Here is a 26,625-nt window from a genome sequence, read left to right on the forward strand (position 1 = left end):
TCATTACGTTTTTATATTTACCAACACAACCAACCCCAGGCTGAATAACAATCTCAAAATACTGCATTTACATTTATCTAACGGATTCCTTGTAAACAAGAGGCCAAAACACACATCAAAAACCATATACATGGGCACAGGGCCAGTGCAGAGCTGTATGACTTTCTCTAATGAAATTACCCAATTTTTCTGATCAATATAGATAGTGATTTAAACTGCAATTATTTTCAATTCACTTAAAGGTCCAGGCCTGTGTTTATAGCCAAGACCACCTTACAGGTCTGACTTCAATTCTGAACACTCAATTCTGAATTATGGATTGCCAGGCGGTCATTTAGTTGTGGATGTCGAGTTGTACACAGCAGTGATGAGTCTCCACTTACAATTTATGAAGTAGTCTTTGACAATGCAGTATTTTCCATGTAAAAGTTGAACATCTAATAGCAATATATTCAATACAATAACATATTAATCTGTCAGCCCTAGCTAGTGGATATGATTTCAGTGGTTGTTTAATTCTCAGAGCAGTCTTCCAAGTTGCATCTGGAAGCTTGGTTTGTGGACAAGCGGAAGTTGTTTACATCACTTGTTTTCCATGTACCCCTCTCCAGGGACAGTGAGATGAGATAAATGCTCAGTGGTGTGCGAGAGACAGACTGCTGTTGGTGTGTGATCAGAAGCTAAATGCTCTTGTTTTGTTGTTTTGATGATGAAGATGAGTGTGTTGCTGATGATAGCCACTACTGCAGGCTACAGCATCAAGCACCTCATCAACAGCTTCCACAGCGCTAATGGAAACACTAAAAGCCACAGGCAGTCTGCATTAAAAGGGCATTTTCTTAAAGTCTTGATCAGCGTTGATGGCAAGAGTCAGAGTGGACTTGGGATTATGCAAAACCATAATGTTAAACACCAGCTAGAAAGCTAGAACGCTACTTTGGCAAAGCCCCAAAAGCTCTATAAAAGAGTCCTAGAGGTATCTAGAGTAGTTTCACAGGTGCCCAGACAAACATTGCTACTTTGAGTACAATTGCTAAGTGAATAAGTGAGTGAGTTAAGAGCCAAGTTCCTTAGAATGGTTTGCATCTAAAGCTTGCAAACAAACAAAACATTCATTCGTTGTCTCTAAGCGCTTATCCAATTGAGTGTCACAGTGGGTCCAGAGCCTACCTGGAATCATTGGGCAGGAACACACCTTTGAGTCCTTCACAGGGCAACGCACACATTCACTCACACCTATAGACATTTGAGTCGCCAATCCACCTACCAACGTGTTGTTGGAGCGTGGGTGGAAACCGGAGCACCTGGAGAAAACCCACGCAGACACAGGGAGAACACCCCACACTCCTCACAGACAGTCACCCGGAGGAAACCCACACGGACACGGAGAACACACCACACTCCTCACAGACAGTCACCCGGAGGAAACCCACACAGACACAGGGAGAACACACCACACTCCTCACAGACAGTCACCCGGAGGAAACCCACACAGACACAGGGAGAACACACCACACTCCTCACAGACAGTCACCCGGAGGAAACCCACGCAGATACAGGGAGAACACACCACACTCCTCACAGACAGTCACCCGGAGGAAACCCACGCAGATACAGGGAGAACACACCACACTCCTCACAGTCACCCGGAGCGGGGATCGAACCCACAACCTCCAGGTCCCTGGAGCTGTGTGACTGCGACACCTACCTGCTGCACCACCGTTGCCGCCCATTGTTATAATAATGCACTAACAAAAAAAATATTACAATTCTCTTTTTCTTTCATTAAATTCAACTCAAATATCACTTCTAAACTCATTTTATAAAAATTAAACTTTCAAAAAAAGTTATTGCAGGTTCCAATGCACAATAAATCTTTTTTGTAATTAACTCATTTGCTGGCAATAACTTCCAAGAAACAGTCAGAGTACAGCTTATTTTTGCTTTTTATGGCTTTGTCTTGCTAATTAAACTTGTTGCATTAATCCTCAAAACCAGCTCCCTCCATCAAAACAGCTTCATGAATATAAAATAGCATGTTGATGACTACTAATTCAATTTAATATTCTGTTCTGCTACTCTTCTGGTCCTGTAAAGAGTTCACGTATTGTGAGACATTACGCCTGAAGTGCCCTGAGCTTCTTCTCACTTATTGTGTCTCAGATAACTGTGCAGTTACATATTAACAGTTTGAATAAAAATTAAAGCTAGTGCTAATCTAGTCCTATAGCTTATTAATTACTTTTTTTATTATTAAAAATCCATGTGTGTCAGCTTTGGTTTATTAATATGTAATAAAAGATTGATGTAATATAAGTGCAGATAAATAGCTGTTCCTCCCTGCCCAATGGCTAGTTACCGCGGCATCTTATCTATTTCACGGCCATGGCTTCTCTATTGAAAATAGCATTTTTATCTGTTCCCTCACTCATATTCCTAAGGGTTACAGATTGCACAGATTCAATTTGTCCCTCAGAAATGTGCCCAGCAGCCCATCTGCTGCTGATCAGGACTGAGATGGGCCTTCTTCCCCTCTCTCCTGAATTTTCAAGCTAAGGAGACCACTGGCTCCCTGTCTATACCTCTGACAATCACCCCTGTCAATCTGAGTTACTGAGGAGGGCTCAGGTCTCGGAGGAAGCACGTTTTGTGGATCTTTCTCTCTGCACTGTGGCTAATGTCTGTCTGTCACGAGGAGAGCACCACTGTGTGTTAATGGAGAAAAACGAAACTCAGAAGACCAATGGCATACAGAATAAAGAGGAATTAATCATTGGTCTCTGAGTGCCATATTAGAATAGTTCAAATTAATATTCAGTTTAAAAGCATCCATAATAGAATTCTGTTCTATAAATGTCCTGTTCCAGTAATGTGCACTGACTATTTACGGCGACCGTTAACTGCAATGCACCAAATGTTCGGTTCATTTCCTGTGAAAACAATGTTAATCAAATGTTAGTACCTAAAAGTGTAGATAAAATAAAGGGAAAGAAGGAAAAAACCCATTCTCCAACTGTGAGGAAAATAGTTAACAAAAAGCTGAAAACACCACAGATTCCTGGACAGTAAGTTCCAGTTCACATTTGTCTTTATTAAAGCAGCACTAAGTAAGATGTGGTGTATTTGCTCCTGGGCTTTCCTTACCGTCTCAGAGTTTAATTCACTTTAGCGGCAGTGTCCTGAAATCCAGAGCAGAGGGGAGGGATGGGAAAGGCTTCCTCTCCACCATCAAACGTTACATAGAACTGTTTCTTACATGCTGAGCCCAGAGTAGCAACAACAGAGGCTATTGCAGGGCATTGGAGCATCTCAATGAAGCTGTAATTATAAGGTAAAAATGCCTAGTGTTCATCTAAAATACATAACTCACCCAACACTCATGTGATTATAAACTGCAGGGATTCAAAGAAAAATATTAGCCAATGAAACTGAAACCCCTGTCATTGTAGTGTGGAAGGTTTCATGGCTAAACTGGAGCAGCCTGGTGGCCAATCTTCATTAACTGCACATTGCACCAGTAAGACCATGTGCATCCAATGGTTCAAACATTGTGTCCTGAAGGCGGTGCCGTGTATCAGGACGACAATGCACCGATACACACAGCAAGACTGGTGAAAGATTGGTTTGATGAACATGAAAGTGAAGTTGAACATCTCCCATGGCCTGCACAGTCACCAGATCTAAATATTATTGAGCCACTTTGGGGTGTTTTGGAGGAGCGAGACAGGAAACGTTTTCCTCCACCAGCATCACGTAGAGACCTGGCCACTATCCTGCAAGAAGAACGGCTTCAAATCCCTCTGACCACTGTGCAGGACTTGTATATGTCATTCCCAAGACGAACTGATGCTGTATTGGCCGCAAAACGAGGCCCTACACCATACTAATAAATTATTGTGGTCTAAAACCAGGTGTTTCACGTTTATTGTCCAACCCCTGTACATCCAATTTTAATCTGAACTCCCAAATTCCAACTGAGGTGCATTTGCAAAAAACCTATACTTCAGGCAGCTCACCAGAGGGAAAGGTCTGTACGTTGTGTCCAAAGCACATTCCTGTTGAAATAAAGGAATAGAAATGAGCTGGTGGTGTACTCTTCAGCAGAAGATTGTATTGCGCAACCTGTGTTCTTTTCCAAATGATTTTGTGTGAGAAAGACAACAAAAACAAAAGACGGTATATAATATGAAGACTTAAGAGCATTTAAGCATGGACTGATGATATAATACAGTGATTATCCCTTGGCCGGGTGTATGAATGTTTCTTTGACTGTAAGTGTGAACTAGCAGGGGGTCTCTTGCAAACAAACTCTCCAAAGAAGAAGAGGACAAGAGAGCCAACGAAATGAGTGGAATACTTCTGTGATCCAGTTCATAGAAGACATGAATACAACATTTATAAAGACCTAGTTATTCTTTCAAAAAAGCTTAATACTAAATTCAAATCTTTATTTTCTTATAAAAGATTGATATATACAACTGTCTGCTAGGTGAACACACACATGGTTGATATGGTAGATGTGATATAAAAGGATAGCAGTGAAGACTTGAGCAAATCTGACAAGGGCCAAACTAACAGCTAGAAATAGCTGACATTGTGCCTGATTAATTAGAACTGTAGGAATGGAAGAAGATTTGAAAATGGGTCTGATTTAGAGCTGCAACAATGAAGCAGTGGGTCAGTGCCATGCTGGATTTTACGTTAATCATTATATAATGGCATTGATCATTACATTTCACTGCACTGAATTCTATTTTATCCATAGTGTCTACTCCGATGATAACAATGATTATTTGTAACCTTGGATTAATTTGCTTTTTCCGTCATATCATATGGGCATTTAGGACTTTGTATAATCACTCCCTCCCAGTTACATGCCACACAAAGATGTGCGAAGACGACAAGCCAGCTAACCGAATGTGTTGCTCTAGGCAATGTCTGGATGTCAAACCTTGGGTGTATATGTGGGTGTTACATACGCCAGTGCCATCTACCTATACAGCATGTTGTACAAAGATGAAGCAGAACAGTTGAGGACACTTTTCTATCAGTCTTCTAGAGCATCTACTGCTAAGGTTGTCGGTATACATGTCCTAATGCTAACGTACGCGAACAGTTCTCTCCCCACCGTTCCTTTTCCTTTCCCTGACAGATACCAGATGGATCAACCCAATAAACTGGGCCTTAGGTTTGCATGTCTGCCAAATTGTGAACCAGGTGTAGCCTTGGCAGTCACAACAACAAAGACCCAGTGGACTGAGGTCAAATTTTGCCGACAGCTATGTGTCCAGCAGTTGTTCTACTAGATCTACATCAATCATTACACATTAGAGGAGTATTGCTGTTCTAAAATAACCCCCTGCTGGTTTCATCTGGCGTCAAAAAGTTCACTAATTTGAGAGAGGGGGGGTGGGGGAGTCTCCTGCATATACTAACCTCAAGGCAAGTGCACTTTCAGAACTTCAGCTTGCTCACATCTGTCTGGCCCAGTACAGTTCATTACACTCACATCGCGCTAGTGGAAAGGCACAGGGCTCCAAAAATATCCTGACCTCCACTGATGACAAATCAGACACACAAATGTATATTTCCTTCAAAAATAATAATAAAAAGTAATATTAAAAATAAAATAAAATCACCAAAGCATCAGACTGCACTTAACAGCCAATAGACCAATTAACAGAAGGCACTCAGCTCTGGGATCATTTGTAATATTTGCCAAGAGCACCATTAGTCTACTTGAGGTTTTTCCTTACTTGGTATGCACACGGCAAAGATATGAATGCAAAGCAAATATCTCTTAATTACTCTTTTGTAAAGAGGGAAAGAACAGTATCTCCCTCCATGACACAACCATTTAGATATTCTGTAAACAGTCTACAGAAACATACTTGATTTCATTTGCAATCTGCAAGACACTGAGCACAGCGTATGCGTGGGATTAGTGTGTTTTATATAGTGCCATTCTGTGGTAAACAATTGGGTGGATTAGTACATGCCGGCCTCAGAAAGTGAAGCCTTTTGATTGCTTTGATGCCTTCGTGAGACGGCTTTTTTTTTTTTTTCAATTTGTATTTAGACTGGTAGGTCTGACTCCCCATAATTAATCTTTAATTGGAATCTCAACCAAACGCCCAAACGATCTCACTGCTTCATTTCTGTAAAGGCTTCATTCCTATAAAACTACAGCGATGTAATAGGCTCCGTCAACGTCTCGGCTGCCAGATATTATTATTGTTTCTTAGTCTGAAGCGTCTACCTTGAAAAATCAACATCTCTAATTCCCAGGACTGCTCCTTTTTTCATCCCACAAAGTGCACTTTAATTGCCACGTTTACAGAGACGCCCTTCTACTTGAGCCTGGAGATGAAATCTACTGAATTGCATCTTGCCAAACTGCCAAGAAGTGTAAACCCAGAGCTTATGCTCTTGTTACTGACAGCCCACGTGCCTGTAAATATTGTGTGTTTGAAAAGGAAAAACAAACTTTAGTGAAGCAGACACAACAAAACCCAGAAGGCAGAACTTGGCCATGCTTTTAGCACAAATATATCCAGTGTTGTCCTACAGTGTTTGATTATCCTCTATGTTGGGTATGTCTTGGACACCATGGAACATTAAGTAATAAATGCAGTGTTTCGCCATTTTACTCAACCTTCTTCTCTCACACTGCAATTTAGCCAATCGCCTGCACATCATGACTGCAGGGTCCACCTGCAGACACAGGGCAGTGGAGAAATAATGGGCCTATTCAGCTCAGCACGGTGGGAGAAAGCCAATCTCTTGAGCATTAACACTGGGTACTCCAGGTTGGAGGCAAGCTCTTTTTTGACTGGTCTGAGGTCACTCTAGTAGCCCGAGGTTAAGATCTGGCTAAGAAAAATCGGACTCTAGGTCCATACAAGCACTTAAGTCTTAAACAAGACCTTTACAAGCCATGCCTCCACAGATTGGAAAAAAATAACATTTTTTATGGCTTCTTAACATAGGCAGCAATTATAGCAATAAGCTCCTTACCAAAGTACAATTTAATTAATGGCAATTTTAATGGCAAAATTATAAATTATAAAAATAATGGCAAAATTATAATTCCGTATCCAACTTAAATTTCCAAAGTCAATGCTGCTGACCTGGATGTTCAAATTGAAGGCCTTTCACTGTCAAAAGCAGTCAAAAGTGCCATGAGGAATCAAAAGTTGTACTTAAATTCGTTCTAGGGCTGGGCAGCTAATCAAAAATAAATCGAAATCAACCTAACCTTGCCCATGTGAATTACATCGAGTTTTACTTTTAAATATTGTTCATACTTTTTTGGTGTTTGTTAATATGTCCCACAGTGCGTGTTCATGTACTTTCCCCTTAAACGCATACTACTGCGTATGTAGTAACATGATTCTGTGGCATTCAATCTACCACATGGAAGCAACAGGGAGGAGAACCTAAACACCAATGCCAACCGAGCAACATGAGCAGCTTGTATCAAAGTAAATGCCCTTTGGACAGGTTTTAACTTAGAAACCATAACACTGAACGTAAAGATGTCAAATGTAAACACTGACAAAAATCTCAGAAATATCTAAAATGTCTCTGCTACAGTCCTGCCTTCACATATCCTGTGTCCATTTGGTGTGTTAGTTGTGCATGTCCTCAGAAATTAAACGCTATGCGTAGGCAAGGTTCAGTACATACTCAAAGGGTAGGGGCAATGCAGGAGATCAAAAGCAGCACAATGGCTGCCAGTTTTGAAGAAAGGCCATGTCAAAGCCAAGACTACTCATCTTTTGATGGTCCGCCCTCTACTGGAAGCCTTAAGTTTCAAGCACAGCATATAGTCAAGAACGTGAACAGTTACTTTCATGACGCATGTCTACGCAAACGCATGGCCAAACAGCCAGTACCTCTCTAGACTAAAAAGCTTTACAGAGATTCAGTTCTCATTTAAACATCGCCAAATGACACCAACATTTACCCGTTGGTCCGTCATGGCTGAAGACACTGGTTTGTAATGAGATACAATGACAAAATATCACTCAGCAACAATAAAACTTCAATGCCTAGTTGCAAACCAGCTCCAAAGCTATTCCCACATGAATGCCTTCAGCGAAGGAGCCCATTAAGTACTGCTCCCGCTCCCAGTACTTTTACCCGCAATAAATTGAGAAGTGATTGTGGCATTTAATTTCCAAAAGAAGACAGATTACACACCCAGAGACATGGCGCACTTAAAATACCACACAGACACCTGGGTCTCATCTGAGCCCATTACCACTAAATCACATCTTTATTTATGTGATCCCTTTCTCCAAGGCCCCCCACTTTCCCGGTGGGAGCCACTCATGTAGCATCTCATTTTCTCTATATTAACGGTAGATTATTTTGCAGAACTCAATAAGGAAGGAAGGTACAGGGAAGGAGTCAGTGAATCACGGCAGACGCTGCTCGTCTTGCCGGCGAGGAGGATGAACCTGGAGCACTGGAGAGTGTCTGGGTCTGAGTGCGGTCACTGTGTGAACCAGCACTCCCAGCGGGCCACAATTATCTTGGCGTCGGCAAAACTGGCCAAAACCCTCTGCTCGTGGGCGATCATGAGAAGAACACCACTGAGACTTGGACAGTGTAGAGCTTGGGCGGAAGGGTGAGCAGCCAACAAGACCATCCTTCTGAAAACACACAGGAAAGATGAGGGCTCTGTGTCTAACACTTCCTACAAATTCTGTATTCATTAGAATTTAACAGTGCACTGATAAGCCAGTATACACCATGCATAATACCTTACTTACTTAACACTTCAGAAAACAAGCATGTGATAAAGTCTGGTTATGTAATGCATTTTCAAAACGTGCTCAAGAAATGATTTAAAGTGCATTAAAATGAGCACTGTTCTTTTCAGCCAATGTGTTGTTTTATGGGGAATCTATGCACTCATATTATAGTTTTATATATAAAACTTTATTTACTACACAACATTTATATACTACACAACATAAGCAACTACACATACTAATGTCATATCTTATAAAATATGAACTCTTCAATCTAAATCCTGATATTTACACCTGTCCTAAAGTTATTTTTAGTCAAGTGCAACCAAGTAAGGGTTATGACAAACGAATCTTGTTTGAAGGCGGTGTCCAAAATACCATTCATAGGGCTTCAGAGGTTTGGCAGCAAAATTCAGTGATTGTTCAGGGAGAGTTGTTGCTGTTCAAAAAAAAAAAACATGTAAAATACTCTGTTTTAATTAGTGTCCTACTTCCTAAATAGTGTACTTCACACATTATGAAAGTAATACTAACACACCACTACACTGTGTACTAGAGGGTGCAGAGAAAGACATTAGTGATTCAGCCCTAGTGTTTTGGCGGTGTAAATGCAGAGTGACGCAGACAAACCGACAATGTAGTATAAATGCTCATTATCGACTAGGGCACTTGCACGGGCCATGCAGCAGGCTGTGCGGAGTCAACACAGAAGCATATAAACCAGCCTCCATTTTCAGTTCATTCATACAAAGACTTTAAACGTTGATGAACACAGGTGGAGTGGGGGGGGGTAGGTCTCTGGGAGTGGAGCGTTACCTTTATCAACAGCCCACTTTTAGCCAAAAAAGTAAATATAAATAAGTAAATCCCAAAATTAAATACAGAATCCATATCCTCTGTGGGTATTTTTACCTAAATAGATTTTACTGTAACTGTAGAAACATGCATTGTGTCCCATCTGTGAGAGCACAGGCTTATAACGTAATAGCCAATGAGGCTCCATGTTGTTCGTGTAATTCCTGTCACGTCTGGAATGTTATTTAAATGACGTCCAAGGAGACGAGACGCATCTCTGAACAAAAGGTGTAGGGACATATTACAAAATGGCAGGGGGTCTTCTCCTGGAATTTGTTACAGAAGAGTAGCTTTACCTCTGCTTAGCCACCTCCGTTTGACCTCCCTCCTGACTGCACAGCAAATCCCAGCGCTAATAAGCATGAGCAAATCTGGTTCATCGTAACATTGAAACCAGACGGCTGTGACCCAAGTGTGAACCCGTGAGTTTCTAACCAATCACTTCATCTAATGTTCTATGGAGAGAGGTGCTATATACAGCAGCTGTAGCAGTGTCTTCAGGCACCTTGCAGCATCCACATTATGCATTTACTTCACTCAAATGCATTGAGAGCTGGAGTATAAAAGTAGCAGTAAGTAATTATGACCACCACAACGTAGCAAACAAGTAGGAAAACCCGTTATTACACACAAAGTTCTGGTTTCACACTCTGACACTGATGAAACGGTTTAACCCCCTGTGGTCCAAGGGCATTATTGCTTCTTGCTAACCATATGTTTCATAATAAAATGTTCAGAAAATTGATATGAAATGTCACAGCTCTCTCTGTAATGAAGCCCCATGTGACCTACTGTATAAATGTGACAAAGAGTCATTGGGGAAAATGGCTGATTGCTTTAAACAATTCCACTAAATCCAACAAGCAACAACTCCTGCTAGTGCACGTTCTCCTTGTGACTATCTAATTAAATGGTTTTGATAAACAAATGGTGCTTGCAATTCGTGGCTGTAGCCTGGAAGCCGTTTTTTTTTCCCTGAGTCCAGTGCAGCACTTTCCCCATTCACAAGTCTAACAAGAGTGTTTTGAAACTTGCACCTGGCACAGAATGCTTTGGGAGCACTTAAACCAAAGGGAGCTGTTCAGGTCAACAGGCATGCAAAAAAATAAAAAAATAATCTTACGTCATCAAAACAACAGCCACTTTATTTTCAAGAGGGAAAAATAATACTGGAGCTTGTGTTTTCTGCCTTTATCAATTTGTCTTCATTTTCACTGCTTGCAAAACATCATTTATAAAAGAGTAAACCACTAGCTATTCGCTCTGGGTGCTCTCTGGCTGCGAGTTAATAGTCGGCTGCTAAGAAATGCTCTTAATTTCAATAAATATTTTTCATGTGCTGAGACATGTTCTACATTTGGTTTGTAAAGAGAACAACTACTTTATTGAAATAATTATCATTTAAACAAACTAGTCTAAATGCCTCCAAATGGCTTTCAGGTTGTGCACAACTTTAGACTAGTCACAGAACATTACTTCTGATGACTAACTACATCTGAAGGTTTAAAAAACCATCAGGATCTCTAAGGTAGCCAAATCAATGGAGAAAAGCTTTATTTCATGTTATTATACAGCATTTATATTGGACAATTTCACTCAGCACAGAAGACATCTACCACTTTCAGAAGCTTGGGCATAATATATTTGAATTGGCATTGGTTTTTAGAAAGATGTCCTTCCTATTTAATAAATAAATAAATATATAAATAAATCCCACGTACGGTGTACTGTGAGAAAGGATGGAGTCACCAATGTTTGCAAGTGTTGGTGTAAAGTTGTACGATGCTTAGTCGAGGTCAAAAAAAATAAATTAATTAATAAATAAAAAAGTGGGGCGGAGGGAAATGTTCCTTGTGATTACCTCGTATTGCTCCTTTCACTCTGAAGTGGAGCGCTGGTTTGAACAGTTGGAGCTGTGCTGACTACAGACTACTGCATCTTTCAAACCATCCAATTAGGAGCATTTTTTCGGAGGGTGAAGAATACGAGAGAGGTGTCTTTGCACAATTGTTCCGATTTTCTCTCGTTTTCTTCTCGTTTTGCAAATGTAGCACTTGGAGCATGCAGGAGGGGGAAAAAAAAAAAAAAAAACATAACAACCAGAAATAGATTTTCGCACGTGGTGACGCTAGCGTGAGCCGGTCCCGTGTGGGTGACAGCTGGTGTTGGTGGCATATTTCGCAACATTAACAGGAACGTCATATGATCAAGTTGTCATTAATTGCTTTGTTCAGAATAGAAGAAGCAGTTCTATTCTGAACAAGAAACAGACTAAAATCTAATCTTTTTCTTGCATCTTTCATCTCCACTATCAGCCCATCAACAGTGATGGCCGTACTTTGTGCAGTCTACTGAAAGAAAAGAAAAAAAAACGTTGTTTATCCTTCTTCAAAGAACTAGTGCTTTCAGAACTAGGACGAGTTCCCTTGATCAAGAAGAACAGAAACTCAAGTTATAGATGTTTTCATTCTGCGAAATGTCACCTGAGCTTGGGGTCACCTCATGGAGCTGTGTATAGACCACCTTCATGAGCACAGGAAAATGGCACAATGATATATTAGCAAGTGCAAATGGAAAACAAAGTAGATGGAAGACATTTACATGCTGCTAGACAGTGGACATCAAAAGGTCCTTCAATAAGGGTTTGAAATTTGCCATGCTTTGATAATGACAATGAAGCTCCACACAAGCTCCTCGAGCTAAAAGATATGTAGAAATGTCATTTCTAAAAGCCACTAAACCAGTGGTTATCAACAACGCAAGCCGTTAGGAACGTGTGTTGACCACCACTCAAACAATTCTCGACTATGATTTACACCGACGCATTTAAACATCTGCACACACCACTTAATTAGCGAACTCTTAGCCACTTAAAAGGTGCACCCATAGTGCTTATGTTATCTCCACCAAAGACAAAGTTAAAAAAGAAGCTCTGGAGCAGACATAAGACATTAAAATCATTACAGCCAATGCCAAATGTGGTCCATGCCTTTCCAAGCACAGGGCAATGGGACATCAGATTTGCCCCAAATATTACCATCTTCAAATCTACACTAAAGACCTTCCTGTTCTTCTGTGCCTTTGAGTAGCGCTGCACTTAAATCGAATTAATAATGTAGGTCTCTCATTATTTTATTTCTAGTACCATTTTAATAACTGCCCTTTTTAAATCATTGTTTTATTGTCTTTTATTTTGTTTTAAATTCTACTGTAATGTTTCTGTATCACGCTGTAAATAACTTTGAATTGCCATTGTGTACGAAAGGTGTTCCATAAATAAACCTGCCTTGCCTATAGAGACGAGTGGAACTGTTCTCTGGAGTGATGAAGAAACAGTCAATACATGACGAGTTGAGTTTTGAGTGGTGTTTGTGATCCAGAATTAACCATCCAATCAGTACCTGACCTCACAGTTGTTATTCTGGTTGAATGCCATCACATTCTAGCTCAAAGCCTGTTCAGAGGAGCAGAAGCTGTTACAACACCAATTGGCGAGATGCTCATTAAAAACCCTAGTGTAGAATTAGTATTTTTCCATTTTTTTAAGCAGCACTAGGTAAGATTTTGATTCAGGGCGTTTCGTGGGGTGTAATATATATATATATATATATATAGTACACCTCTGTCTGTAAATCAAAGCAGGGTGGTTTTCCCATCCTCCTCCAAATGTTACATAGTGCAGTTTCTGCAGCGCTGAGCCCAAATTAGCAACAATGGAGGCGCTATTCTCCCAATTACAGCTCAGTGTACTGAGTAAAATACTCTAGTATTCCTTTAAGTATCTGGAGCCTTCTTAATTTTGTTCTATACAATATAACAACAACATCACTATGAACAATGTAAAATCCACAGAAAAAAAATAACACTAAGAACAAACAAGAAACATGACATCACAATCCAACATAAATCTTAAGGCTCTGTCAATATAAATAATTTCTAAACCTACTTTAAAATTAAGTGCAATGAACACCCAGTCAATAACAGATGCTGTAAATAATGTATAATAAAACATTGAAAACATGTTTAATTTCATTTGCACAAAGTACAAAATAATACCGCAGCACATACATTCAAAGTCATAAAGCATCAAACTTTTAATATGTGGTTTATGGATTGTTGGTGGTAGGGAAATATTACCGTCCTGTTGTCCATGCCGAGACCCCCCCTCCCAAAACTTTTAAACACAACTGAGCCCTGGCTTTACATGAATAGTCTTCGAATACAACCTGAGCCCTTTTGGATGTAGACGCATGGCAGTGTTGGGGGGGGACATACTTTCTGGGCACCTTCAGGAGGGTGGTCCATCTGGCCCTATGGAAGTAAGACTGTTTGTGTGTGTGTGTACGGTGGCCGGACCATGGTGTGAAAACAGATGACCAAGCTATACATGGAGTTACAGATGGTGTCTTTACATATCTCCATTTCTCTTACTAGTAAACAATCTCCGCGACTAAGTAAACACCCAGAGGCTTTATCCCTCCATTAATCCTCATTTACATTCACAGGGGACGGAACCATTAAGGACTGCGCCTTTGTTTCGCGTTGCATTCATACAGTAACAAACACTTCCTGCGCTATTCTCCTAGCCATTATCCGCTGCTCTAAAACTGCATATTTAACACAACGTCCCCATTTTATTTGCTCCATTGTGAGGTTCCCCCAACTCTGTCTCGCACAGTCACTGGAAGGGAACAAAAATCCCTAAAAAGTTCCCTCTATTGAATCCTCCCCTATTCACACCGCAACAGTGGAAAATTCAATTAAGGGCTATAACAATGGCACGGAGGATTTTTGAGCGCAGATAGGAGACAGAGTTCTGCTGCTGGCAAAGGGTGAAGGTGATCCAACCTGTCACAAGTCTGATCTGAAAGTTTTCAGAGTTTTTCTTTTTTGGTGGGGGTGGGGGTGCAGACACCTGACTCTTGGCACTCCGGCACAGAGTTGTACGACTGAATAAAGTGCCTAAATAAAGAAATAAATGTCCCTGAATCTCGCCAGAGGCACAGAAACTTCAGCACTGACAAAACTGCCAAGGAGAAGCAATACTGTAAGGGGCTGGAAAAACTACACACTAACTACACACTGCATATGGTAATGGGAGACGGAGAGACGTGACAGTGTGCTGTAATCCTACAGCAAGAGCTGTGACATATGCTAGCCGAGAATTAGCAAGGTACGGGAGGTGTTCAGCCATTAATCAGAAAACCAAGTAACAGTGGAGTAACAGCAGAGCTGCTAAAGTGCGTGAGTATAAGCAGCGAAATATACAAACGGCAAATGGATTAGAACAGGTGGGCAGGCTGACGTACGATTAAACATCACCAGAATCATCTTTTGTTTGTTAGAAAAAAGGTTAGAAAAGTTGAACAACAGTGGCCCAACATTAAATAATAATTTTACCAAGATTATGATTTCTATCTGAATATTTCAGTTAATGTAATGAAGCAAAAATTACAATAATCAATGATGCATTTCTTTTTAAGAACTAAATAAACACTGGAAGAAAAGTATTATTTCAGATTATTTTTGACTGGATTTAATTCATTTATTTCAGTGAATCGTTCAAATGTATCACATTCTACAGAGAACCGAGTCCCATATGTGTGTTGAGAAGGGATTTATCACTGTAACAAACACAAGGCCAGTCTGCCTTTTTAAACAGTTCTTTCGTGTATCAGTTAGTTTAAGGATTGAAGTGGACGTGGTGTACACCATTGTGAGACGTATGAATCGTTACTATGACAGCAGCTTGGCCTTTGTCTTCACCTGGAACCCCTGAGAGATGCGAGAACACACACTTGACGTAAAGTTTGAGGAAAACAATGTTTTAATTGGAGATTTATTCAGAAATTGACGTTTAAGAGATGATTACGCACACAAAGAAGCATTGGGATAAGTTGCAGGTATACAGCAGTTTATAAAAATGAAAATCCCATGAAAGATTCCGGGAACTGGACGAAATGTTTCCAACCCGACTTCAAAAATCAGGGCGGAGTGAGGAATTGTTGTATAATGAAGTCCCAATGTGACGGACATTTCGATTTAATTACTTCCAACTTTATCAAGACAAATTAACACTATTCTATTAAAACAAAACAAAAAGTCAAATATATGAATACATACATAAATAAGAGTTGGACCAATCAAAAGCAGACAAACTAACATTTTAATAGTAGAGGCCTCAATAGGAATTTCCCTAAAGTCGAGGAGTATCTGAGTAAATTCATAAAGTTTAATGTCATTGCTGTGTCTGAGCCTCCGTGGCTCGATAATGAGAACGTCTCTGATGTAGAACTGTTAACTTAATAGCTGTTACCATCATTGTTGTCTTCTTTTGAGGTATTTATTATTTAATTTTTTGAAAACCAAAATAAACACTAAACCAACTAAAAAACCAACTCCACACTCAGTGTTCACAATTACAGCCGGATCATCTTACAGCGATGAAACGTCTTAAATATAAATGGCTACACTTGGCCGCAACATCCCATTTTTTTTCTTTTACTTCTGCGGCTTGAAGCTTGAAAAGCTGGCACTTGTGTCGGTGGCTTCCAGCAGGTCTGTTGTAATGGGTGCAGAGGGGGTTAACAAAGCAATATCTGTGGTAGGCCAAGAAGCAAAACAGTACATGCTACAAATGAGTGGTAGTGAACGCAGCTTTCTGTGAGTGTCTGTTTGTCAGTGTAGAATCATCGCACTTTATTAACAGTGTGTAAATTAAATGAATTCCCATTGGGTGGATCTAGGGGGATTGAGAAGCCATCTGAGATCAACTCACAAGCTCCATGAGGTGAGGTTTTACAAACTGTCTCGCTTTAAATTCTATAAAAGTGCTGGGCTGTGTACTACAGTGTATCAATGCCCTGTACAGTTTAAAGCTAGGGATACAGTGTGGCTAATACACAGGGGGGAGGTGCGTTCGCTTCTCTTTCAGCTCAACTTTCCAACGGAACAGTGTGCGGTGTCTAAGGTAAACTGGTTTGATTTGGACGCGCGTGAGACCTGGCCTTTGAAGTGCTGAGCGTTAACCGCAGTTAAGGGGCGACAGCGCGGTCGTTAAAGGCGCATCGACTTGCTCTTGCTTATTGATGTGGGGTAAGGAGATAAAGCAGCCGCGACGCCCCGGGCTCGTTCACCTGTTCCCACCAGCGGCGGGAACACGTCCCTACGGCCCCGTGTGAAAAAGCACTGCAGTCACAGAGCCTCGCCCCCCTCCCCAAAAACACACAAACACAGAGTCCCGTTCACCGCATTAGCCTAAACGAAGCTTATCCCGCTGAGAAAGTGTGGGAAGCGTCCAAAAAAAAACTTACACTGCTGTTCTGCCCGGACCAGTGGACCATGGCTTGGTTGTGAGCCGAGTCACCGGTGAGGGCGAAGGTAGAGCTGGTAAGTTTCATTTCCTCTTGCCTGGAGCTGCTGGTCCTCCTCTCCTCTTTATTCCACCGGAGCTCAGACCGCGGCGTTCTGCTCTCCTCTCCCCGGCCAGTGCTCCTACGTTCACGGCGCTTGAGTCGTGCCTCGGCAGAGAGCAGCTGACCGTTGTAAACTTTACTGCGGCTGAAAGTCGAGCCTAGTTCACCGAGCGCCTCACTGAAATAAAAGCCGTTAAAGTCCGTACTCCGTCTGCGCCTCGAAGCCACCTTCGCGTCCGCTTCGCCCCGGGACCCTGTCGCCTGGAGGGGGTCGGAGAGCTGGGCGTCCGTTTTCAGCTTTAGCAGCACGAGCTGCTGCCTCACGCGCCCCTCGCCCGCCGCCGCCAGCTGACACGACCTGCAACTTATCTCCGTTTTGGCGGGAAACATCAGCACCAAGACGCCGAAGACGCCGTACCAAACCGGGCGAAAGCGTCTCCCTTTCCCCATCGTTTCCAAACGGCCACCAAACCGTTAAAACCGTTACAACGTTCAAACACCGCCTCTGGAGTTTTCCTCCGCTGTTGTTGTTTTTTTTTTTTTGTTCCTCCTCACGCTCGTTCGTCGACGGCGAAAGCAAACGAGTCTCAACTCCTGTCTCGGGAGTAGGGTAAAGGAGCGAAGAGCGAGCCTACCGTGCGCCCTCGCCGCGCGCTGGAAAAGTGAGGGTCCGCCAGACGAAGCCAACTTGAAGGATCTTGATCAGATGAAGGGGCGGGGCTACAGCGACCACAGGCGGGAAAATGAGCACAGCAAATGAACGGTGTTACCTTTAGCTAACGGATATTTCCTCATGTCTAATCTATGTTGAGACTTGTTTTATTATTATTTTTGACACAGTCCGTTGATTTTGTGTTCAGCTGTGGATAGAAATCTGAGGGGAAGTGTGTGTCAATAAGCATCTCAGCTCTGAATCCGTGTATTTTAGATAAAGTAATCAGCTTGAATGTCTTAAGTGGTGGCTGTGTGTAGTTTGAGTCACTCTCAAACACCATCTATGAATCAACACTGTTAATTACGCATAAAAAGTGGTTGTCCTTGCATATCTTCACACTTGTAAACTCATCGATGCAAATCACTCTTTCGTTTTCCATTCCTTCAGAAAATACCCGATGCATATTTATGAGTACATTTCCTCAGTAATGGACCTAAAAATCATCCATGTTTTCTTGAAATTAGCCCTTGTTTGTGTTCTTTTATACTAGAATTTAAAACAGAGCTCAATTCTATTGGCTGTAATCAAATAAAATATACAGGGTAATGTAAGCTAATCTCATATCTGTAAAACTACATCTCAGGTCTCACAATTTCAATTAGTATTTGTGTGTAAAGATTTTCTGTAAAGTAGCTTTTAGGTCTGGAAAGTCTGGGCCCATTCACCAGCATTGTAAACAATCCTGAGGCACTTCCTCTACAAACAGACCGATGACTATTTTTTAACATCCTTCACCTCACTAGGGGTGTTGAATGGTTCTGAAATTGAATTCTTGTGTGCTAGCCATGTGTCTCCTAAATGGGACACATTTGGTTTGATTGATAAGGGATTTACAAATGGACCTTGATTGACATGAAGTCACTACACAGCTGTCAATAGACAATATATATGGACCTACTAAAGTTTTCAAATACGTCTGACCACTTCTGATAATATATCTCAAGATAAGCAAAAAGATCATTAACTGAAATGGCGATCAGGGTAATGATTATTGATTTTATGTCATGTTGGACTCGTTCTATTGGTCCATTCAACTTGATACAAATAACAACAAACATACATTGATTGTAACCCAACCTAGCACTGAAACAGAACATGTCTGCTGCCTATAGATGGTACAACGATGCACAGGCTGCTTTATATCAACTTTTAAAATGAATACAAATGTGTCTCTGAGACATAACGTTTTAGAGAGTATAATTATAGCTGTGGCCAGGATTAGGAATAAATTAAACACATGTAGTGAGTGTCAAATATTCCTATAGTTGTCTTTTTGTGCTTTAGTGATTGGGAGTGGAGGGGTGGGGTGGGGGGGGGATCCACTTAAAAGGAACATGTCCCTGTGGACCTGCTGCTGAGGCAATGTCAATAAAATAAGCAGTAAGGAAAGTTCATCTCTCTCTCTCTCTCTCTCTCTCTCTCTCTCTCTCTCTCTCTCACTCATCACTTTTCCCACCTAAGCATAACTACATTCTGTAATTGCCATTCAGGCAATTCAGACATAAATGGAATGAAGATTAAGGCATTCTTTGTTGTAACTACAGTAGTCAGTGTGTCTTAATAACTTGTCAAGGATTGCTTTTATTTCTTTTCTTCCAATCACAGACTAATGGTGCTGCATTAGATCAGTGCAGTGCATTTAGTAGCCATGGAAAATTGTAATTTGCTGCTGGAGGCATCCATCTGAATTGACATTTGTATATTCATGAACGTTAGACAATGTCAGCATTGAGCGTATGAAAGCCAGGAGAAATCGCCCCCTCTCTCTCTCCCACTCTCTCTGACTCCATGACTCTTTGATTCTATGAGTTAAACCCCCTGCCTTGTCATACTAGAGGTGTTAAAAATGATTAACAACTGCACAGGCCCAGACTCAGAGAATTAAATAGATATATTGTATTGGATTAACGGTATTGCTATGGACAGCCCTCCAGAGCTAGGGACTCACTCATCATTCTCCCTCTCTCCCTCGCTCTCGAACACCCCCTGCATCCTATTCTCTCCATGGAATAGAGCTAGGGAAAATATCACAGCCCATCATCTCATCTCCCATCCTTCCTTTAACATGGCTGTTCAGATCCCCTCAGTAGAAATCAGTGCTGTTAAAGTGCGATTTGCACGTACAAGCCGCCATTCCAAAAAGGAGCTGTACTAAAGGCTATTTGAAGGCCACCTTCTGAGCCAAATGAGTAGGCAAAATCTCTCAGCTCTCAGCCCTCAGCCCTCAGCAGTGAACTGATTATGTTGGATCAAATTCTCCCAGACCGTGACCTTATCTGATGTGTGGAGATGAAAATGTCATCATTAATATTGTGTTGTTCATCAACAGTATCACATGTTAATTTGGGCTCATTTGCTTGGACCAGCCTCAGCATAGTGGATGTTGTATATTGATGGGCACTGGACTAACAAGACATTACAGTAGAGGCTGTAATTGCTGTTTTATTCAATACAGCAGGAGGTCCTATGATGTATAAAAATACAGACACCATTTGGTCTCTATATACAGTAACCATGGTTCTCAACAGTGGCAGCTGGTGAAAAATATTGTGTGTGCCACATTGTGAGTTTCAACAACTATTCCAATATAATGTAATACAAACTGCGGGAAAACAGAACGTACTGAAATTAATTTAAGTCATTTTTAATGGCCGAAAAACAGCAGAATAATGCTTAACAAAATGATCAAACATTTGCAGCTGTAATGTGTTCAGATTTGAGATACCTGATATTATATGAATCATACATTACAGATTGATTCAGAAATATTAATATATTAGCAGAATCACTAATAATAATAATAACAACATTATGAATTTGTATGGAGCTGTAAATTGCTGAATCATACTGTATCTGTTTTTGTTGCTTTGTTTCTTTGTGAGTGTGTCTGTATCTGGACTGAGCTCTCTGACCTGTTGTTTCTTCACCAAAGTTCTCCCCTCAGACAGGTTTTAGAGAAGAGAGAGATCTTATTGAATTTGGAGGCTGCTGGAATTCTGAGCCCTGAGTAATCACTAATAACTGTCAGGTCCTGACTCCACCACTAACTGAATCTGATTGGGGCAAGGGATGAAGCGCCCTGATGCGCTTGTTTTGAGGACACCGGCTGGCTAAATATATGTGGCTACGTCCTGCAACAGCGATTTCACATTGGCTCATTCTGCAATGACCAGGCCAGAGCTGGCACCTGAAACTTGGCCCTCTTTAAAAAAGCAGCCAAAAGAACATTTCCCAGTAGCAACAAAAATGAACAGGAAGCTACTTTTTCTGAATATATACTAATCATTTACATTTGTAGCATACCCACAACTTTTGTTGGAGAAACAACATGTGTAAAGGTCAAAATGTGAACTGTCTGGGGGTCCATGATAACTGGTGTGAGAGCTACTGTGAGAGCTATCTTATTATTATTATTATTATTAGTTCATAACAGAGATACACAATGAAATTAAATTAAACTTGAAATGTCGTTTTCAAGGACAATAAATTATTTTTATTATTTACAAAATGGATCATGTTTAGTTTTCATGAAGGCCATGGCATAGAGTTCTCTTTTAACTTATGTGTGGCCCGAGATCATTCATTCATTCATTATCTGTAACCCTTATCCAGTTCAGGGTCGCGGTGGGTCCAGAGCCTACCTGGAATCATTGGGCGCAAGGAGGGAATATACCCTGGAGGGGGCGCCAGTCCTTCACAGGGCAACACACACACTCACACATTCACTCACACCTACGGACAATTTCGAGTCGCCAATCCACCTACCAACGTGTGTTTTTGGACTGTGGGAGGATTACCGGAGCACCCGGAGGAAACCCACGCGGACACGGGGAGAACACACCACACTCCTCACAGACAGTCACCCGGAGGAAACCCACGCGGACACGGGGCGAACACACCACACTCCTCACAGACAGTCACCCGGAGGAAACCCACGCAGACACAGAGAGAACACACCACACTCCTCACAGACAGTCACCCGGAGCGGGAATCGAACCCACAACCTCCAGGTCCCTGGAGCTGTGTGACTGCGACACTACCTTGGCCCGAGATCACCATTCATTTATTTAATTTGTAGCCAAAATGACCATTAAAGCAATATTAGGTAGAAATTTTTGTCCTTAAAATTACAACTTCAAAATCATTGTGATGCATCACTTACCTGTAATATGGAGAATAGTACCTCTGTCATTGCTACTTCAGGGTCAGCACTAAAAAAAAAACACATGTACATTTTGGAGGAGGGTAGGAGACCACCTCCCTCCCTCCCTTCTCCTTGATTTTAGGACAGTGCTGTGAAATTGAATTACACTCTAAAACTCTAGTGGGGAGCTCGGGAAACAAAGTATTCAAACATACCTAGTGCTCCTTGAAGTACAAGCTATTGTAGTTATTACACAGACACCTCCACAACTAAAAACATATTTATTTTAAGAATAAGTGTTCCATTCTTTTCGTGATTTGCTTCCAGCTTTTTAAAGAAATCTGCAGGAGTTTTTTCCCCCACCTCTTTACCACTTCATCCTGGTCAGGGTCATGGTGGGGCCAGATCCCAACCAGAATCATTGGGTCCAAAGCAGATGCACACCTTGGTCAGGGCACCAGTTCATCACAGGGCATCACACACCCTGCACAGCCAATAAACCCGTACCAACATGTGTTTATGATCATTTCTGAATGTTAGTAATAAGACATTTCATGTCTGTTTTGACTGGAAATGAAACAATATGTGGAGAACACACACAAACACACCCATTCATATGAACACACACACACACAGAATGGAGGTTTAGTCTAGTTTGCTTTAAAGGAACACTATGTAGTATTATTACAGTACCATTACATTAACAGCTTTAAAATCATTGTGATGGTTCACTGACCTGTAATATGGAGAACAGAGCCTCTGTCAGGCTCAGCACTGCAGGAACTGCACTATGTAACTATGTGGCTTCAGGACAATTCTGCAAAAGTAAATGACACTCTGTAACTGTAGGGGGAGCCCAGAAACAAAACTGCCAAATCTTACCTAGTGTTACTTTAATGTATTTGACCTTTTCTGCTGCCCTTTACAAAGTGTAAACATATTATAATGAATGAATGAATACAAATTCTCTATAATCACAAATCTCTTAGCATCACATTCATATACATTAAACATGTTCAATGTTTTTTTCTTCTCAAAATCACTTTTTTAGACGAGACAAGGTGTCGTCTGTTTTGACTCGACCGTTCCGTTATTTCCCTTACATTTCTCTAAGTTTCACTAATTAGCAGGCTAAAAGTTGAAAGCTAACTGGAGCTGGATGGCTTAAAAAGAGCAGACAGACAGCCTATATGAGTCAATTTGGCATGCCAACATTTGCAAAAGAACGCAATTATCACCCAGACAGTTGAGCGAGGGTTTGTGTTCTGTCGAGGGTGGGCTGGGGGGTGGAGGGGAAGAAAAAAAAAAAAACATCCTGTTGAAGGCAGTGTCTGAGATGTAGCTGGTGCTGAATTCTCTAGTCTTCTCCGGTGTCATGTTTTCCCCAAGTCTAATTAGGCACAAGCATCAGCCTGCGAGGAGACAGACATGTTGTCATCCATGTTCCCACGGCAACCATCCAACCTCGCTGTCACTGGAAGAGACAGGGGGATTATAAAAGAGGTGGAGGCAAATTGAGGAGACGCAAGCACACACACATATACACGCACACCGACACAGACACACACACATATACACACAAACACTCAAACACAATGACAAGAATCGCTGGATTCGGAATACGTAGACTTCATGTTGGCTCTAGGCACAAAGTGTGGGAGAATAAAGTTGCCAGGACCTGGTCCACTCTTCAGTGAGGGGAAAATAAGGAACGTCCAAGTACACGCCAACTGACTTTGGGTTTTATTCAATTTGGGCAAAGGCTTTTGTAGTAACAAGGGTTGGAGGACTGAGAAGAGATAGCCAATAAACGGCTTACAAAGAGGGCTTTTTTTTTTTTTGTAAAGCTGCAGAAAGTGGAAAGAAAATAAAAACTCTGTCAAGGGAAAAGTAAAAAGCAGAATGAGAAAAAGGCTGCCTAAGTCTAAGAACTAGCTGAATTGCCTGTTTTTGGACAGTCCTCTGTTTTGTTCTGTGGAACACAGGCTTCTATTGAATGGAGATGTTTTCCTGCATGGACTTTATTGGTATTCTTCCGTTCGCTGAGTTCACTGACTAGGTCAGAAACAATCAGTGAGCTGTGTCTTATTCAGTAGCGCTCAAAGGCAAGGCTCCAGACTGGAATATGCCCTTTCGTGGTGATGCGCACTGATTTGTGATCGTCTCTTAACTTTGATTCTTTAAAAAGTGACAGTTAGGGCTTGTGATGAGCATGAGAAAGTGTGTTTTTTTTGGTGAAGACACAGATAGCCCAGCACTGCCCATATTTATCTCCCAAAATGATTCTCAGATGCGCGTTATAAAGGTTCTAAGAAATCTGCATTTGAGTTGTTTTCATTTGCTTTAAACTTCTCTTCACTGACGCGTTAAGAAAGGTAGAATGAAGTTGATAATCTCCTTAATAACAGTAGGGTTAAACTGACTGAACATGAGGATTTATTAAAAACAAGAACACATTGTGTCATTGATGCAAAGAAGAATAGTTCCCCTTGAGGAGACGTGTTGCTTAATGTGAGCGAGTGAGTGTGCGAGAGTTTCAGGTCAGTTTTGTCAGTTTGGTGCTTGAATGGAAGAATAGGTTCATTCATTCATTATCTGTAACTCTTATCCAGTTCAGGGTCGGGGTGGGTCCAGAGCCTACCCGGAATCATTGGGCGCAAGGCAGGAATACACCCTGGATGGGGAGCAAGTCCTTCACAAGGCAACACAGACACACACACACATTCACTCACACACACCTACGGACACTTTTGGGTCGCCAATCCACCTAGCAATGTGTGTTTTTAGACTGTGGGAGGAAACCAGAGCACCCGGATGAAACCCACGCAGACACAGGGAGAACACACCACACTCCTCACAGACAGTCATCCGGAGGAAACCCACGCAGACACAAGGAGAACACACCACACTCCTCACAGACAGTCATCAGGAGGAAACCCACACAGACACAGGGAGAACACATCACACTCCTCACAGACAGTCATCCGGAGGAAACCCACGCAGACACAGGGAGAACACACCACACTCCTCACAAACAGTCATCCGGAGGAAACCCATGCAGACACAGGGAGAACACATCACACTCCTCACAGACAGTCATCCGGAGGAAACCCACGCAGACACAGGGAGAACACACCACACTCCTCACAAACAGTCATCCGGAGGAAACCCACGCAGACACAGGGAGAACACACCACACTCCTCACAGACAGTCACCCAGAGGAAACCCATGCAGACACAGGGAGAACACACCACACTCCTCACAGACAGTCACCCGGAGGAAACCCACGCAGACACAGGGAGAACACACCACACTCCTCACAGACACTCACCCGGAGTGGGAATCAAACCCACAACCTCCAGGCCCCTGGAGCTGTGTGAGTGTGCCACCATGCCGCCCTGGAAGAATAGGTTATCTTAAACTAAATCTGGTGGCAGTGCAAGCTGTGTCACTGCACACAATCCTTGCCTCTGTGTCTTTGAGGAGTTTGTTGTGTTATCCCTCTGTCTGCATGGGTTTCCTCTAGGTGCTCCAGTTTCCTCCCACGAGATGTTCTCCTTTTGCGGCCCAATGTCCTACTTTTTGGGGTAATGGAAGTGGCCACCCTGTTCATACCTCTCTGGCCGACTCTTACCATTGAGCCTGGCAACCTTAGGCTCATGTGCAGCTACTCTAGAGAGTTTCAATACTGTGTGTACACAGTTGAATGCCTGTGTCTGCATCTTAAAGTAGCATTCATGACTTATTACAGGAAAGATCTACAAAGGTTTAGGCTTAATGTGTGTGTGAGAGAGAAAGCCTTCGTTACAACACAAGTGACAACCTAATATTAGAGTGAGGTTTAATAAGGAATTGTAATTGTATACATATTTCAACAGTATTTACACTGTGCAGTGCATAGTGAATGTCATAAATATGTTTGCCCTAAATAGTGAATTGAATGTCATATAATAAAGCGATTTTTAAATTTTTAATCTAATTTCTCTTTGTTTACTGATGTCTAAGTGTAATAGTGTAATGTGCTTGGTTTTGTGTTCTGTTCTGTTTTGTTCCTTGTTTGTGCTCCCCCTGTCTTGTGTTTGCTTCCTGCTTGTTCCCAGGTCATGGGATACCCTTCCCTTGTGTTTCTAGTGTCATGTGTCTTAATTAGTGTCCAGGTGTTTCTAGTTTGTGTGGTCTTGAAATGGTCCTATTCAGTGTTTCCTGTTGGTGGGTCATTGTATGTATGTTTGCTGTCTGTGTTTGATGTTCCTTAGCCTTGTTCTGTGTTTCACCCCTTTGTTCTGTGTTTCACCCCTTTGTTCTGTGTTTAGCCTTGTTCTGTGTTTCACCCCTTTGTTCTGTGTTTCACCCCTTTGTTCTGTGTTTAGCCTTGTTCTGTGTTTCACCCCTTTGTTCTGTGTTTCACCCCTTTGTTCTGTATGGTCCTTGTTTAGGGTTTAGCCCTGTTCTGTGTTTAGCCTTGTTCTGGGTTTCACCCCTTTGTTCTGTACGGTCCTTGTTCTGTGTTTCACCCCTTTGTTCTGTACGGTCCTTGTTCTGTGTTTAGCCTTGTTCTGTGTTTCATCTCTTTGTTTTGTATGGTCCTTGTTTAGGGTTTAGCCTTGTTCTGTGTTTCACCCCTTTGTTCTGTGTTTCACCCCTTTGTTCTGTGTTTAGCCTTGTTCTGTGTTTCACCCCTTTGTTCTGTGTTTCACCCCTTTATTCTGTATGGTCCTTGTTTAGGGTTTAGC

The 26,625-nt window shown here is 41.7% G+C and overlaps 1 protein-coding gene across 3 annotated transcripts in view; it reads right to left on the bottom strand.

The window, feature by feature from the left end:
• The window catches only part of sorcs1 (sortilin-related VPS10 domain containing receptor 1), a 224,631-nt gene extending 206,950 nt beyond the window's left edge, over positions 1-17,681 (bottom strand). For all 3 annotated transcript variants that reach the window (XR_010800404.1, XM_066661375.1, XM_066661376.1), the window contains exon 1: positions 16,931-17,681. Coding sequence is in view for 2 of the 3 variants with exons in the window: in XM_066661375.1 (XP_066517472.1) it covers positions 16,931-17,482 (552 nt within the window). In the remaining variant the exon portion in view is untranslated. The remainder of the gene's footprint in view (positions 1-16,930) is intronic.
• Between the last annotated feature and the right edge of the window lie 8,944 nt (positions 17,682-26,625).

This window comes from Hoplias malabaricus, chromosome 2 (assembly GCF_029633855.1).
Source record: "Hoplias malabaricus isolate fHopMal1 chromosome 2, fHopMal1.hap1, whole genome shotgun sequence".
NCBI lineage: Eukaryota > Metazoa > Chordata > Actinopteri > Characiformes > Erythrinidae > Hoplias > Hoplias malabaricus.